The sequence below is a fragment of the Ovis aries genome, chromosome 6, assembly GCF_016772045.2.
Source record: "Ovis aries strain OAR_USU_Benz2616 breed Rambouillet chromosome 6, ARS-UI_Ramb_v3.0, whole genome shotgun sequence".
Taxonomy (NCBI): domain Eukaryota; kingdom Metazoa; phylum Chordata; class Mammalia; order Artiodactyla; family Bovidae; genus Ovis; species Ovis aries.
The window spans coordinates 58,035,258-58,051,905 of NC_056059.1; the positions used below are offsets into that span (position 1 = coordinate 58,035,258).

The 16,648-nt window shown below is 40.9% G+C and overlaps 1 protein-coding gene across 15 annotated transcripts in view; it reads left to right on the plus strand.

Moving 5' to 3' along the window:
* The window catches only part of TBC1D1 (TBC1 domain family member 1), a 225,338-nt gene that overhangs the window by 116,593 nt on the left and 92,097 nt on the right, over positions 1–16,648 (plus strand). For 13 of the 15 annotated variants that reach the window (XR_009601146.1, XM_012179797.5, XM_060417586.1 and 10 more), the window contains 4 exons: positions 4,702–4,793; positions 10,712–10,822; positions 13,216–13,344; positions 15,027–15,113. Coding sequence is in view for 14 of the 15 variants with exons in the window: in XM_012179797.5 (XP_012035187.2) it covers positions 4,702–4,793; positions 10,712–10,822; positions 13,216–13,344; positions 15,027–15,113 (419 nt within the window). In the remaining variant the exon portion in view is untranslated. The remainder of the gene's footprint in view (positions 1–4,701; positions 4,794–10,711; positions 10,823–13,215; positions 13,345–15,026; positions 15,114–16,648) is intronic. The other 2 variants (XM_042251309.2, XM_060417587.1) reach the window with 1 other exon arrangement.

Sequence of the window (16,648 nt, forward strand, 5' to 3'; positions counted from 1 at the left end):
ACAAGACCAGTTGCGCTGTTAATCATGGTGGGGTGAGTGTTCAGTTGGCTGCCACGGAGAGGTCTAGTAAGATGAGAGGTAAGAACTAACCACTGAGTGAGCCGATTACATGGCTTCCCTGGTGGCTCATTGCAGCTCTCCTGCAGTGCAGGAAACCCAGGTTTGATCCCTGGGTAGGAAAGATCCCCTGGAGAAGGAAATGGGAACCTGCTCTAGTATTCTTGCCTGGGAAATCCCATGGACAGAGGAGCCTGGTGGGCTGCATTCTGTGGGGTCGCAGAGTTGGACACGTAAAGAGTCCATTACAAGGCCAATGATAGCTTCAATGATAGCTTCTTCCAGAGCAGTTTTAATGGTGAGGAATGGCCAGAGGGCAGGTTCCAGTTGAAGAGCCAGTGAGAAAGAGCACAGGAAGTGTTGCTCCAAGTTTTTCTAGGAATTTAGCTTGGGGAGAAACTGCAATAAATGTTACGATTTCCATGCTTAAGATATGCCTGGCACTGTACTGTTTTCTTTAACATGTATTATCATCCATTTAATCCTCACCACTTTGTGGAAGGAAAAGGGATTACTGCACATTTGAGGGATAAGCAAGCCTATTTTCTGGGGCTTGGGGATGATAACCATCCTGATGGATGTGAAGTGGTATCTGATTTCCCTTTTTAAAGACAAATTGACATCATCTTAAGGTCTTCAAAGGTTCATTTGCTGGCATTCCAGTGCTGTTTAAAATGGATCAAAATGATTAACATTTTCAACCATGTTTTCGTAGTTGTTCCTTTTTGCTGACATGATACAAAATATATCTGGGAACAAGAAAAGTTGTGCTTTAACAAGAGATCCCATCTGAGCATCACTAGTTCTTTCCTTAGTGGTTGTCAAGATAAGGTAAACGATGACGGCAGTGTCCCCTATGAGCTTGTTAAGAAGCCTGCAGTGACTTCGGCCTTGAAGATAAAGCAGATTCTGACCTGCAGGAGCTGGAAGGGTTCCAGAGTTCCACTTGACAAATCTTTCTTTGGTCTGACTTAACTTTCAGAGAGCTATACCTGAAAAGTTTAATTATGGTAGGGATTTTGCTGCTGTAGTTTCGGAGTTATCATTTAATTCATCCTTTTACTGGATAAGATCCAAGCAAAGCAGAAAGCTATGCTAATGTAAAAACATCCATTAACTAGCACAGTTAGAAGACTGGCGAGGGTACATTTTGCCTACATGATGGGAAGCATTTCTAAAGCATCAATGGCACATTATTAGAGCCGTCCTTAGTAAGGGAGATACTGATAATTTTATGGACAGTTAGTTTCAGGTTCTTATATTCTGCTAGATTGCATCCCTACCCAGGGATCCAACCTGGTTCTCCTGCATTGCAGGCAGATTCTTTACCATCTGAGCTACCAGGGAATCCCCAAGTAGAATGAAATCGTTTATTAAAGCTCATTTTATGTACCCATAACAGTGGCTCTAATAGGAAGTTACGATCTGGCCAAGAACATCATGAACAGTGGAGAGGAACAATGAATGACATGGCCACAAAAAGAAAGACTTAAAGACTGTTTTCTTAATCAACTGATGTAGTTAATATGCTCTGGAATCCATAAAGTAGACTGTGCTTGTGGGTGCCATTGAGAGGGGCAGCTGTACAGATTCTGTGTTTGGACTCTCTACAACTGCTAGTATTTATATAGCATTTTGCTTATTTTAAAGTTTAGAGAAGCATTTTGGGAATTCTTGGCATAAATTACACTTTCACTAAAAAAAAGTTGAACTGAGGTTTCCTTTTGCTCTCCAAGTAAATTTGCCTTCGGCAAAGCAAAACTATTCATCCGTGCTCCCTTTAATAAGAGCCTTTTCTGGTGGCCAGCATGAAGGCAGACTGACTTGCTGCCCTTCTCGCCTGTAAAACCTTTGGCATCACGTGGGGAATGCTGCCTTCTTGCTGCAGAAACCCCCAGGAGCGGCTGAAAGTGTTGAGAACCCCACAGAGGGTGCACAGTGGAGAGCAGGCATGGGGCCTGGAGGACCAGCTTTGATTTGAGATGGGACAGAAAGGACTTAATGAATTGAGAGCTCCTGAAGACAAGGATAGAACTGTCTAGGGATCTCTGCATACCTGCTGAATATGAAGAGTAGACTGTATTGTATGATTTCACCTGAGATTGTTAGAAGTATGTATAATGAGTCTAACTCTTCTTGAGGTTTTTCTCCATGTGTGAATGTTTCATCAAACTGTACAAGTGTGTCCACGAGAGGATGCTTGGACGGTATCATTGACATCCAGATGCAGGGAGGATTTTTATTTAATGAGTTCTGAGTGCTAGTTTTGCTCGTAAATGTAAACACTGTTTTGATTCAGCCTGTAAGTAGTTAGTGCAGTGAAGGCATCGCTGTTTCCCTGGCTGGTGTGACCTGACAGCTTGCCAGAGGAATAGCTGAATGAGCTGTGCTCTGACAAATTGAGCTGTCCTTTCTGCACCTTTAATCACTTCTCTCTCTTAAATTGAAGAATAGTTGACTTCCAGTATTATTAGTGTCTGTGTACAACATGGTGATTCAGTATTTTTATATCTTCTATACCATACAGTGCCATCATAACGTTACTGACTGCATTCCCTTTGCCACACATCACATCCCTGTGACTTATTTATTTTATAACTGGTAGTATAATCCGCTGGTACACCTTAGTCCCCTTCACTTATTTTGCCCTTCCCCTCTTCCCCTCTGCCCTACGGCCACTAGCTGGTTCTTTGTAAGTCTATTTGTGTTTTAGATTGCACATATAAGTGAAAATCTGCCATACTTGTCTTTTTCTGCTTGACTTATTTCACTGAGCAGTTCGCTTTGGTATTGAAGTCACCGGAGTCAGGTGACTTGACTTTGTGTGGGTAACGGGAGGCAGTGGAGTGTTCTGGAGTGGTCTCTGGAGGCAGATCAACGTGGTCAGATTCTCACTCTGTCCCTTACGTAGCTGATGACACTGGACAAAATATTTGAGTTGATTGTGCCTCAGTTTCTTTACCTATGGACCTTGGGATTACTGTATATAGTGCCTACTTCCAGGATTATGTTGAGGGTTAGATGAGATTATGCAGTGTTCTGTAAAGTGGCACAGCAGTCATTAAAAAAAATACTGGCTTTTATTTTTATGGTGGCCGTTTAGGGTTTTCTTGGCCAAAAAAAAGGTGGTGGGGGAGTACCTCTGGAAGGACTTCTAGAAGCTGCAGTGGTTTGAGCTGGGGCAGTGGCCTCGCCACAGCTTGCTGAAAGAGGTGGGGCCCCTGCCTTCTGTGGCAGGGAGAGCAGGGAGTGCTGGCTCTGGGACAGGCTTGGCTGCTAATTGGCCTCCTGACCTGTCAGTTGCCTGGCTTCTCTGGACCTCAGCAAACTCATCTGTAAAACAGAAGCCTGATTTCCAAGTCCCTGTTCTTCATTTCGGAGATGCCCTGTCTGGCCATCCTCATTATGTAGATAAATCTGGCCTAGATCCTGGCCCAGTGGCTCACCCTCAGGAGGAAATGGGGTGGCAAGTGGATAGGGACAGTGAAGTGAAAGTGAAGTCACTCAGTCATGTCCAACTCTTTGCAAGCCCATCAGGCTCCTCCGTCCATGGGATTCTCCAGGCAAGAATACTGGAGTGGGTTGCCGTTTCCTTCTCCTGGGAATCTTCCCGATCCAGGGATCGAACCTAGGTCTCCCACACTGCAGGCAGACGCTTTAACCTCTGAGCCACCAGGGCAGCCCTAAGAGTCATTGCAGTTTTTTCCATGATAGGTTGGCAAATCCTTTCATCCAAATCTCATCATATGTGCTTATCTTTGGCCCCCAGGGAAAGGCAGAGCAGGGTCTGAGCCATATATGTGTGGAGAAGGAACTTTCTGAAATACCCGATTCTGATGGGCACTAAAATGGTAGCTTTATTTTAATGACTTTCCCTCAGAATCCTCTGTAATGTTAATTATGTGGTCATAAGACTATTAATAAGCATGTGGTGGTAAAAGGAACGCTGTTTGCCACACGGATCACTTTTATGTGAAAGAACCTAACCTGCAGGAGAATGTTGGTCAGTTTTCAGAGGGGGTAGTAGTGGTTTTTCCTTAAGGGAGATTGTCTAGTTTACATATAAACACTCATGAGGTTTTATCATTTTCTGAGGACAGTGTTCCTGTTGTGTGCGATGTTTTAACAACCCTGGAGAAGGAAATGGCACCCCACTTCAGTATTCTTGCCTGGAGAATCCCATGGACGGAGGAGCCTGGAGGGCTACAGTCCATGGGGTCGCAGAGTCGGACACGACTGAGCAACTTCACTTTCAAGTGGTAGGGAAAAAAATGATTTGGAACCACACAAGGCTGAGGTAGAGTCCAGTGTGTTGGACTTCAGGAGTCTTGTGAGCTCTCTGGGTCTCAGTTTTCTTACCTGTAAAATGGTCCTCTTCATCAGGTGGTTCTAGTATAAAATGAAATGATACAAACCTGACATTTAAGTTGGCTCTAGCACATGAGGGCTCAATCAAAAACTGTTACTTGTTGCCAGTGTCCTCATCACTGACATTGTTATTGATTAGAATTTCCATAAAACCTCCGATGCCTAAAGAGGGCGGGAAAGCACGTAAGAGAGGGAGTGAGAACGGAAGGTGTCAACTCCATCTCCTAACTGTTAACGGAGTGTGTGTGTTCTCAGGTCTCTTTTTTTTCTTAATAGGAATGAATTCTTCCAAAACCAAACTAGAGCTCCAGAAGCACCTGACAACATTAACTAATCAGGAGCAAGCAACTATTTTTGAGGAGGTTCAGGTACGGTACTGGTTTTTAATTTCCAGAAAGGGGTGGGGAGAGGAAAGACAGCTTCTCTGTGGAATGTTATCATAAAAAATATCGAAACAGACCAGCCAGAGCCCTGAGGGAGTGGGCCTGAGTTCCTCTTGGTTTGAGCTTTAACAGCCTCGGGACAAGGGCAAGGTCAGTATTGCAGACTCCTATCAGAACTTGGCATGCTGATTCAGGGGGTCGCAAAGAGTCGGACACGACTGAGCGACTGAACTGAACTGATCAGAACTTGGCTTTCATGTGAAAACTGCTAAACCCAGGGGAGCGCTATCTTAAGGAATGAGAGGAAGGAAATTAGAAAGAGCCTCAGCCTGGGAGACAGAGGACCCTGGACTTTGGTCCCTGAGCACTACTCTCCCCGGAGACTTCTGTTAGCTCCGTTCCACTCAGGATTTCAGACCTCAGTGTGGGAGTCTTAAGGATATAACATTTTGTATATGAAGTTGAACATAAGTTTCCCTCCTTGCTCTTTTTTTTTTTTTTTTTTCAGTTTTGAAAATACATTTAAATGTTGCCTACACTATATAGTATTATCAAATCTAAACATAAAATATAGGCCAAAACCCAAGCTCATTGGGTTCCTGCTTTAACCCTGGAAACTCACTCTCATCCTTGCATTTAGATGCATGTATCTCGGGGAGACCACGTTCTGTGTGCTGGCATGTCCGTTCATTATGAATCTTTGATGAGCTCATCAAAAATGTCACGTCTGCTTTTGCAAAAGGACGTTTTCTGTGGTTTCCTGGCACTTTTTCTCGGGAGGCGATCACGGCAGAACAAAGCATAAGTCCCTTGTGAGGAGAGAGGCAGGGGCTTTGCGCAGAGAGGGGTCTTCAAACAAAGCAGGAAGGCCAGTGAGTCTGGGTTGTCAGTGTTCCCTTCCTCCTCACTGGGGAAAGGCTAGAGACAGGACCCGTGGTCTGTCTTCTGTTAAGAGTGAGAAATTGAAGAATTGTCTTTCTCTTTTTAATCACATGTTCTCAGTTCTCCTTTCCTAGGTCTTCTGCAGTAGAATTAGAAAGAGTTTGAATTTTATAAATAGCTTAGAATGTTATTTTCACAATTATTCAGTTCAGTTCAGTCGCTCAGTTGTGTCCGATTCTTTGCATCCCCACGAATCGCAGCACGCCAGGTCTCCCTGTCCATCACCCACTCCCGGAGTTCACTCAGACTCAGTTGTTTCACAGTTATTAGTTGTGTTTAAATTTTCTTGTGTTCTTCTGAATTGAGACACTGCTTAATTTCCTTAAAGGATCTTTAGAGTGCTGAGTACACAGTACTCTCAGACAGAGTTAACGTGATTGGTACTTAGAATTCTTAAATGGATGGACAATTTGCTTCTGATTGTTAATGCGTTTGTGATGGGAGCTGGGGCCTTTTTCATCGGATGCTGGCTTACTTTATTGTAGTGCCATCAAGTCTCTTTAGCAAGCAATAGAAGATTCCTTCCTCCCCTAATGTGCCTTTGGTTTCTTTTTCATTTAGACAGCACTGTGTAACTTTCCCCTGAGCAGTGTGGTGAATCAGGGAAGGTAACACCCCAGCTATTCTTCTGCAGCAGTGATAAGTTCCTGATGGATGTGATTCTGAGGTTCTCTTTGATCCATGTGAGACACTCCAGTATATTACAACGAAGAGACTTTAGAGAACATCAGTGACAGAAGTTTGCTTCAGAAAATTCATGCCGTTAATATACTAGGATCCCTATGTGTTGTTGTAGCAGGCTCTGTAATTTTTGTTTAAAGACCAAAAAGAAGTCATATTGTTCATTGGCTTTGCATAACCAGCTTGTACTTTGTCCTTCACCCTTGTAGGTGTAGCTCTTCTTTGAATAACACACACTTAACATGGATCTTGTCTTCTGATGGCTTATTGATAGTCTTGTTATTTCCTCAATGACTGTTCTTGTTTTTTATAAAATATTATATAAACCAGGTCACTAGTTTCTTTTTAGGTAGTAGTGCCTGCTAATGCATTTGAAAATCATGCATTTTGAATGGATCATAAGGAAAAGGTGGCTTTGCAGTGTCATGAGACCTCTTATAAATAGAATGGTTATTATTTTTCCTTTCAGTCTTTCCTGGAGAAAAGTTGTTTCTGAGGAATTCTCCAAGGGCAAGTTTTTATAAAACAAATGTAATTACTATTGAAATAATTGTACTTAAAGCATACACTGGGCTTCCCTGGTGGCTCAGATGGTAAAGAATCTGCCTGCAGTGTGGGAGACCTGGATTCAGTCCCTGGGTTGAGAAGATCCCGTGGAGGAAGGCATGGCAACCCACTCCAGTATTCTTGCTTGGAGAATCTCTATGGGTGGGGAGGAGTCTGGTGGGCTATAGTCCACAGGGTCACAAAGAGCTGGACACAACTGAGCAACTAAGCACAAAGCTTACATATTCATTGTTTTTGTAAATAAATGTTTCATGGGGAAAAATAAGTGCAACCCAAGTGGAGCCATAAAGGAAAATAAATTAATTACTGTGTAAATGATGCTGAGGTTTATCACTGCTGCTGCCAACAAGCTGGCCTTGACTCTGAGCTCTGAGAGGAGGCTTTGGTGCCATATGGGCATGTGGATGTGCTAACCCTTCTCTAGGAGAACTCATGACACTGCGGAGCCACTTTTTAAAATTTATGACCTTTTTGAAATTTACAGTTTCCAAACACGTCTAAGTGGACATGTGAGAAGCCTCCCTGCTGGCGGGATCTGGCTCTGTCCTTGTGCTGGCCCCTGCTGGCCGGCTGTGCTGAGTCCTCGTCGGTTGTCCTAGGGAGAAGTTGCTTCCAAGCTGAGTAGGGCTACTAAAGAAAATGTCTCAGAAGTCAAATTCTCTTCATCTGTTTGAGTGTATTTCGAAGAATGACTTAATACTCAACTGAGTAGGTAAACCAAGTAGATGTATACTCAATAAATGTTGATAATGGATTAAATAACATGACATGATTTTACAAGTTAAAGATTAATAGCTAGAGGAGCTTTTTTTCCCCCCTCTTGAACAGAATATATAGGGTCTTAGTTGGATTTTTCCACGGTTTTAAAATGCTTTGTACAAGATTTCATTATAATTTTTTAGAAAGGTGTCATTGTCCAACTAAGCATTTTAAGTAGACTCCTCAGAAGACCATAGACCTTCTCAGCATGCTGGTATTCGTAGACAGTGTTGGAAACTGACTCTCATAATGCTTTTATAACCGGTTTATAGCCCCACGCCTCATAGAAAGGAGGTTAAGAAACATAACGAAACTGGCTTTGTTACTTTTAACAGGCAATTGTTTTGTATTGTTCTTTCTTAAAAAATTAACTAATGATAGAAAAGCATACAAATCAGTGTTGTGTAGGTCAATGAAATAAACTTGCTTTGAGGTATAGTTGATGTATAATAGTATGTAAGTTTCAGGCATACGATGTAGTGATTAACAATTTTTAAAGGTTTGTAGATATTACATACATAATGCCTATATATATAAGTAATATATAATATATAATTATGTTATATATAATTATACCTCAGTTTTTAAAGGTTTATAGTTATTAAATAAAATACATAATTATATATGCTATATAATTATATGTTATACATGATATAATCAGTTTTAAAGGTTTATAGTTATTATATATAATAAATATATTTAACAACTTTATTATAACATTTTGACTGTATTTCAGTGAATTTTAATAAGATGAATATACGTTGCAGCAACACACAGGTTAGGAAATAGAGCATTTCTAGCCTCAGAACCCCACCTCGGTCCTGCCCCAGGTAACCGGCATCCTGATTCTTGACCTGACTCCATAGGTTAACTTTGAATAAGCAAGTTAATTTTGACTGCAAAGCGATATTATCCAACTTGATTCCCCATTAGTTTCCTTAGACCTGTCTCTCTGACTCATGAATGTTTATGAGATTAAGTCACCTTCAGGAAATAATGATTTTCCCCTGTGGAGAATGGTAAAGTTCCCTGGGAGGCATTCAGGAGACCTCGCTCAATGGAAGGGTAGCGCACAGCCATGTTTCAGTTATTTTAAGGAAGTGCTCATGTTTGGGAACGCATGTAAGAATTAAAGATTTTAAAATTTAAAAAATAAAAAACTAAAAAAAAAAAAAGGAAGTGCTTATTTCTTGACCTTGTGTGACACCACAGACGTGATCTTCTCAGCCGTAGTGTTTTTACCCTGTGATGTTTAACGAGCTCCGTGATGCAGTGTCTGGCCAGCAGCTGTGGGAGTACACTGCTCAATTTAGTCTCATTTTTGTCCATTCCAGTAGTTTCTTTCATGTATATATTGAGGAAACGAGAATGTACTAATAATGCTCCTCTCTTACTGCTGCATTCTTGGGCTGTTTTGATATTGGAAATAATTGATTATGAAGAATTTCTCCAAAGAAAATACAGATTTTCTTGTGAGAGAGCCCAAAAGTTTCACTGAAGATTAGGAAAAGAAAGAATGGGTCAGCTCTCGGGTACCTGCTCAGAGGCTTCATAATTCCCGTCTGCTTCTCTTTCTTGCAGTTTTTTTTTTTTTTAATAGACTTATTTTTTAGGGTAGTTTTACAGAAAAAGTGGGTGGAAATACAGAGTTCCCGTAAAACTTCTCATGCCCTTTCCCCTTCCTCAAGCCGGTTTTTCCTATTAATGTCTTGTCTTAGTGTGGTACCTTTATTACAATTGAGCCAGTACTGACATGGTAACTGAAGTCTATAGTTTATTTCAGGGTTAATTCTTCTGATCATTTACTACCATTTCCTTGAGCAGCAGGAACAGCTTATTTTAAAATGATCTTTGTATTTAAGGGAGGGAATGTTGGAAGGTCTGGGTTAGGTGTTACCTCTGCTCTCTTTCGAGTCTATGACACAGAGGGTAAACTTGTTCCTTAGTTAGCTGGGCTGCTCAGAACAGCCTTGATTCAGCCTCAGATGCTTGTGTAGTTGATATGTTTATTATGTACCCAGACTTGGTTTTAAAGGGCAAGCTAGAGGCTTGGGGTAGGGAGAGAGAAGAAGCAGGGCAGTGAAAAACTGCCATTATACATATATAAAAAGAGTATGCTTCTAAAGTTTATAAACTGCAGGCTTTGTGTATCTCCAGAGTAATTCAGTTTTGTTTGCTTTATATTCAAGGAAAATAATTGAATACATTAAATTAGATGGTCTTCTAAACATGAACTCTGGTATTTCAAGTCCAAAGAGTCTGGGAGCTGGAGGAGACCTTGGAGTGTATTGCGTGCATAATCTTCATTTGAACAGACAGAGAGGCTGAGCTTAAATGAGTTGCCTTTGATCCCTTTTCCAGGCAGCACCTTGAACCTACATGACCTGATTTCTAGTTCTGTGTGCTTTGCCACTACCTTGCCCGAAAAATAAAAGGAGTGCAAAGAATTTTTAAAATACAAGCAAAAAAAAGTTGAGTCTGTGCCATGAAATTTTGTGTGCAAGTGTATGCCTTCTGGGACTCCCAGAAAACGCTTCCTGATGAACATGTTTGATACGTGAAAGGAGCCATGACCCTGGGTCAGTTGCTATTTTCCTTTCTGCTTCCCTAAGCGTGAGAGTTTATAAATGTGCAGGCATCGTGGCCGTTGTCCTTTTCTGATGTTTTCAAGAGTATTTATTAAATATTTTAACTATGCCTCTATCTGATGTGAAATGTTTATTTTAGGTATAAGGACATCAGAGGTCAGAAGCCAAATCTGGCCCACTGGCTTCATTGTCTATTTCTTTTTAAAAATTATCTTCACTTTTAGGATCATTGGTGCCCCCTGGTGAAATGATTGGGTAAAAGCACTAGTCGATGGTGGAAGCTGAGCATTTTCAAATAAATGGTTTAGCAGTCTTGGTGACAATTAAAAATTAATGTAAAATATTCTTTTTTTTTTTAACCTTAAGAAATTGAGACCAAGAAATGAGCAACGAGAGAATGAATTGATTATTTCTTTCCTGAGATGTTTATATGAAGAGAAGCAAAAAGTTCACATCCATATTGGGGAGATAAAACAGGTATGGCATTTTGTCTCTTTGTCTGATTTCACCAGGACACTCTGGAAAACAGAGTCTTGAGAATTTTTGAAGCTTTGAAACCTCTTTTCCTCTCTGCAATTTATTTTCACTTGTTACATATGTAGGGAAAATTTAGAAATGTTTAGATTGTGCTTGGAAAAGGTGAGGCAAGTTTCTGTCTGTGTCACTGTGATGGGGACAGAGTGGTTTCTCTGACAGGGACTAGAGTAGGGCGTCGAGTGAATGCTGCTACCTGAATGAGCTCCTTGAACTGCAAGGAGCCAGGCCCTCTCATCTCACCTTTCTCCCTGATAAAATGAGGGTGACGTTGTACAGCTTCTTTCACAATTACGTAAAGTGCCTGGAAATTCTTTGTACTAAAAATGCAGTGTGAATGTAAGATAGCACTACTGATCAATTGCATACAGTATTAGCCTGGTTTATATGCTGCTCAGATACAGAGCTTCTGTTTTACTTAGCATGCTGGGGGTGTGGAGTTGGAAAAAAAAATAAGGATATTTTTGATATTCATCCCTGTTGTTGCATAAATCAGTAGTATGTTCCTTTTTATTCCATTGCGTCAGCAGCATGGTTTGTTTCTCCATTCTCCTTTTGATGGACACCAGAGTTAATTTTAGGTGCTGGTTATTGTGAACAAGGCTGCCGGTGGATACTCTGTGACACCCCTGGATGGTGGGTTCTGAGCTGAGAACTTCATCCTAGCTTCAGAATTTAAACCTTGGCTCCAAATGCTCATGCTTAGAGTTCACCCCTCAGTCTTGGCATGGGCAGTATGGGGACTGCAGTACAAGTCACTCTGGAGCCCCAAACAAGAAGCTTATCCAAAAACCAGCATCAGCTTCAAAGGAGAAACTTCTAGATGCTTAGTTTAAAATAAACAAGGACTGTGTTATTTTCTAAATGTGAACTATTTTCTAAAGATTGTATTTTCAGATTACATTTGAGTTATGGTGATAGACATAGAAAAGAACCTTTTTAGACAATAGAGGAGACTAGAAAAAGCATTGAATTAAGTATACAGAGATTCTTAGGGCTTGATTTATAAAAAGAAAACCGCAGTGTAGTTTTTCTTCTGTCTCTGAAGGATCTTCTACATGCTACCAATCTTTTAGCCAGTATTTTCTCTATGTATCAAAATTATTCAAAATGCTTCTCCTTTGTGAAAACTTTGGTTGAAATCAAGTCTTCAGCTTCTGAGGAGTGAACTGGTGTTGAGTCAAATGCAAGCCCCTGTGGGTTCTTTGTGGATAATTCTCTTAGCTCTAGAGACTGACTTGAGCCTGGATAGGCTCTAATTCTTGGTAAATGATTGCATAGGACCAAACTGCGACTAATAACACACTCCCTCAGGATATATAATTTTTTGAGTGAATGCTGGAGCCTATGCTGATTATTGTTCTTCTCAACACCTGCAAAATGTTAACTTAGCTAAAGCTAGGGGTGGTATGAAGGCATTTAAGGTATTAATCTGCACACTCTTCTGTATGCTTGAAATATATAACAACAAAGGATAGTTGGTGTTAGAGTAATGGAGGATGTGGTTGTGTGTTTTTCTAACAAAATCATCATCTAGCAGGAAGCATTCAGGTAAGAATCCATAGAAGAAACAGTTTAATCTAGAGAATTTTATTTCTTTATTTTGTTTGTTTGTTAAGCATAGCTCTGATAAGTAAGACTAAATTTGATTTTGTGATTGACAAACTTTTATGTTGTCATTTCATGTTATGGTCGGTTAAGGGAGAGACTGGGTTGCAGAGGACAGTGAATAATGAGATGATGGAAACCACAGGAGAGAGGAAAAAGAACTCTGTGGGAGGGGATGAAGAGATTATTGTGGGCAGGATGGATTCTTCAGTTGATTAGATTTATTGTCTCACCCTCTGAATCACCCCCAAAAGTAAGCTGTTACTTTAATTTGAAAAGCTAATCATAGTCCCCTTTGTACTGGAAGCTGTGCCCATTGTTTTACATGTTTTACTGTTATAACAAAGTCCTATGATTAGATCTTGAGGTTGGTTTCAATTTACAGAAGAGGAAATTGTGGCTCAGAGAAAGTAATTTGCACAAGGCCATAGCTAGTGAATGACATGTCTCTGATCCATCTGCAGAGCCTGAGCTCTAAACTCCTTGTGAACTGATTGGCTTCTAAGTGCTTTTCCCTGTTTTGTTTGGAGTGGGTAGTGCAGCTCTTTGAGGCAGAGTTATTTCCCAGACTTGCAGTCATGTCACCAAGGAGCAGATGAAGTCGCAGAAAGAATGTGACCTAGGATCAAAAAGATGCATCCTAGAAATTTTTCAGTCCTTTACAAAGGAAGGAGAGAAGGAGGGAAGGAAGACCTAAGTGGCTTAACTTTCGATTGCTTCACTTTTAGACATCACAGATTGCAGCAGAGAATATTGGAAGTGAATTACCATCAAGTGCCACTCGATTTAGGCTAGATATGCTGAAAAACAAAGCGAAGAGGTCTTTAACAGAATCTTTAGAAAGTATTTTGTCTCGGGTAAGTGACATAATTCCTCCTAATTTCAGTTAAATCCGTTTTTGAGAGAGCGTGAAATTCAGTTTTTTGCTTTCATTCCATCAGTGTTCATCATAGAGTATAGAAGGGTAAAGCCTTGTTCGTGTCTTTTCAGTGTTAGAAAAATGTTATCTACCCTTGAAATTCAGTTTATAACTTAGGGTTAAAAAAATTCTGTACTCTTTTGTATTATGTTCAGTGGAATTTTTGGCTCCCAGAGGAATGTTATTTGTTGGCCAGTCCCTGTAAAGAGCATGGATTACATACACTGAGGTGTGGGTTCTGGTCTCCTGTCGTCACTAGGTACAGTTTAAAAATTGCCTTTGTTAGCTGCTGTTGTTATGTGTCTTGAACTGTTTATAGCAGGATCTGCAAACCATGGCCCTTGGGGGTAAAATGCCATTCACCTCTTGGTTGTTTTTTGTGTGTGTTGGGGGGGATCTTAGTTCCCCAACGGAGAAGGCAATGGCACCTGACTTCAGTACTCTTGCCTGGAAAATCCCATGGACAGAGGAGCCTGGTAGGCTACAGTCCATGGGGTTGCGAAGAGTCGGACATGACCAAGCGACTTCACTTTCACTTTTCACTTTCATGCATTGGAGAAGGAAATAGCAACCCACTCCAGTATTCTTGCCTGGAGAATCCCAGGGGCAGGGAAGCCTGGTGGGCTGCCATCTATGGAGTCGCACAGAGTTGGACACGACTGACGCGACTTAGCAGCAGCAGCAGCAGTTCCCTAACCAGGAATCGAACCTGAGCCCCACTACATTGTAAGTGCAGAATCTTAACCACTGGACCACTAGAAGGTCCCCTACTTCCTGCTTTTGTGAATAAAGTTTTATTGCAACACAGCTACCTATTGTCTCAGGATACTTTTCTGCGGAGTTGAGTCATTGCCATGGATACCACATGGTCTACAAAGTCTAAGAGGTTACTAATCTGGCACTTGACAGAAAAAATCTGTGACTGGGAGCTCTACAGGAAGAACAAATATACCAATCTGGGAGTTCTTTAACCAATGACTGACTACTGCCCTTCCCCACACTGCCAGCATGAGTATAAATACCTTGATGGCACTTCTAAGAAATCAAAGTTCTCTTTTCTCTCAAAAGTTTCACACCTTTCTGGAACTTGCAGTATCTTCTTATGGTTCTCTTTTATTTCAGAGACCACTCCCAATTGAAATTTTTTTTTTTGTTAAATTTTATTTTGTGCAAAGATGTTTCTGAGAATTTTACAGCATCCTTACAGATCATTAAAAGCGGCTCATTTACAAAACTGGAGTTGGAGGGGGCCTGCCTTTGAGAGCTCCCAAACGGAGAGGTTGTGGTTTGCGTGTCATAGGCTGGCAGTTCACCATGCTGTGTGACTCAGAGGAGAGTTGTTGAGTGTGCCCACTCAGCACTTGCTTTTCTTCTAGATGCACTGTCTCCTCTCCTGCCATCATTCCTGTCAAATGACTAATCTTCAGGGTGCTTTGGAGTGTTTAGGTTGGTTTAAAAAAAAACAAAAAAAGAAATGTTGATTGTCTTAATGCACATATGTGCTCAGCAGCATTTCTGAAATGCACTTTTCCTGCGGTTATTAAATAGACTAGATTGCTTCTAGCAAATGTCTTTGCAGAAGCCTCAGGAGTCATGACTTGACGGCTTTTCTTTCCATAGGGTAATAAAGCCAGAGGCCTCCAGGAGCACTCAGCCAGTTTGGATCTGGACAACTCCATGTCTAGCATGTTCAGTAACACCAGCAAAGTAAGCACGTTTCTTCTTATACGACACCCTGAAGAAACCAACAAATGGGTCTTGCTCATCTCCTGTACACAGGGCCTATCAGAAGGAGCCAAAGAAGCCTCAGAGCTGCCATCATGAAACGTTTGGTGCTTCCAGATTTCATGATGCAGGTGGAGGGCTGGTCATGCAGGTCTGCTCTGACACACAAGCTGTGCTTAGCAAAGCAGAGGCCTCTTCCACAGCAAAGAGCAAAATGCACAATTTCAGGCACTGAGATCTAGTTAATCACAAGGCAATCAGTGGATTTCTTTCTTTAGTAGATTTTCCAATGAAATCTAAATGAAATATATTAAAAATAATTTAAGTTGGGAAAACCTCAAACATGAGTTTGTGAATTCTGAGAAGTATGCAGCTTAAATTCTTGGGTCCTTTAGCTGACTCTGTGATTATCATTAAGCATCACGATTTTCATAAATAAGCCTCACCCTTCCATGTCTGCCACCAAGCACAGCTTTGTGGTGATAAGCAAGCCAGCAGCTCTTTTTGGTAACAAACCTGTGTCTATGATGTCGTTGTTTTCATTTTTTGCCTTCTAAACACACAGACGTTTAAGCCTGGTTAGCTCACCTTTTTAACCGCCAGCAAAGTGGATTTCAGGTTTTATGCTGGGGAGGGCAGAGTGCCCTGGAATGGGAAGAGGAGGAGTTGTTGTGGAGGCCAGCCCCTTACCACAGGAATCGAAGCTGCCATGAGTTCCCCTTTAGGCATGTGGCTTTCCAAGTTTTTAGACCATAGCAACATTGTGAAATGGTTCACAAACACACGTACATACATGCTCACACATAAAATTAAAATTATATAAAACAATATTTACTGTAAACAGTGTATGATACATACTGGTATTTTCTATTGTTTTAAAAAGTTTATGGCAGACCACTAAATTGATGTCACTATGTTCTTTGGACATCCATTGGCCCTTTGAGGTGTAAGATGAAGCTAAAGGTTAACTCTTTCACATAATTTGGAGGTAACATCCCTCATTAACATCATGAGAATTGAGATGAATAGGTTTTCACGGTGGATTGTCTTAGACACAATTTTAAACCTTTAAAGAATCTTTGTAACTGTAGAGTCCTAAAGAATGAAAAATTTACGTTACAGTTAGAGTGATTAACATTTCACAAGGTATTGGGAATTAAGCTCTTTAAATCTAATTTCTGTTACGTTAAGTGCTTTTAACCTCTCTCCTTAATAAACATAAATTTAATTTTTTAAAATTAAAATCCTTAATGCCTCTTATTTAAGAGGCCTTCAGTTACAGGTCAGATGAACAGATGGAATTTAGATTCTCCAGTCCACCGTTTGATGCATTCGCTCCTTTCATGTTGACTTATTCATCCCTTCTGGCAATTTCAGTAGGGACAAACCGGTATACTTATTTTGTACTTCTTGATTTGAGAAAAATATATCCCCCCTTCCCCCTCACCATTACCCCCTTGGCCACATCCTGGGCATCCAGTGCTAAGTGTGAGTGGTGATAGTTCATTCCTTTGAAA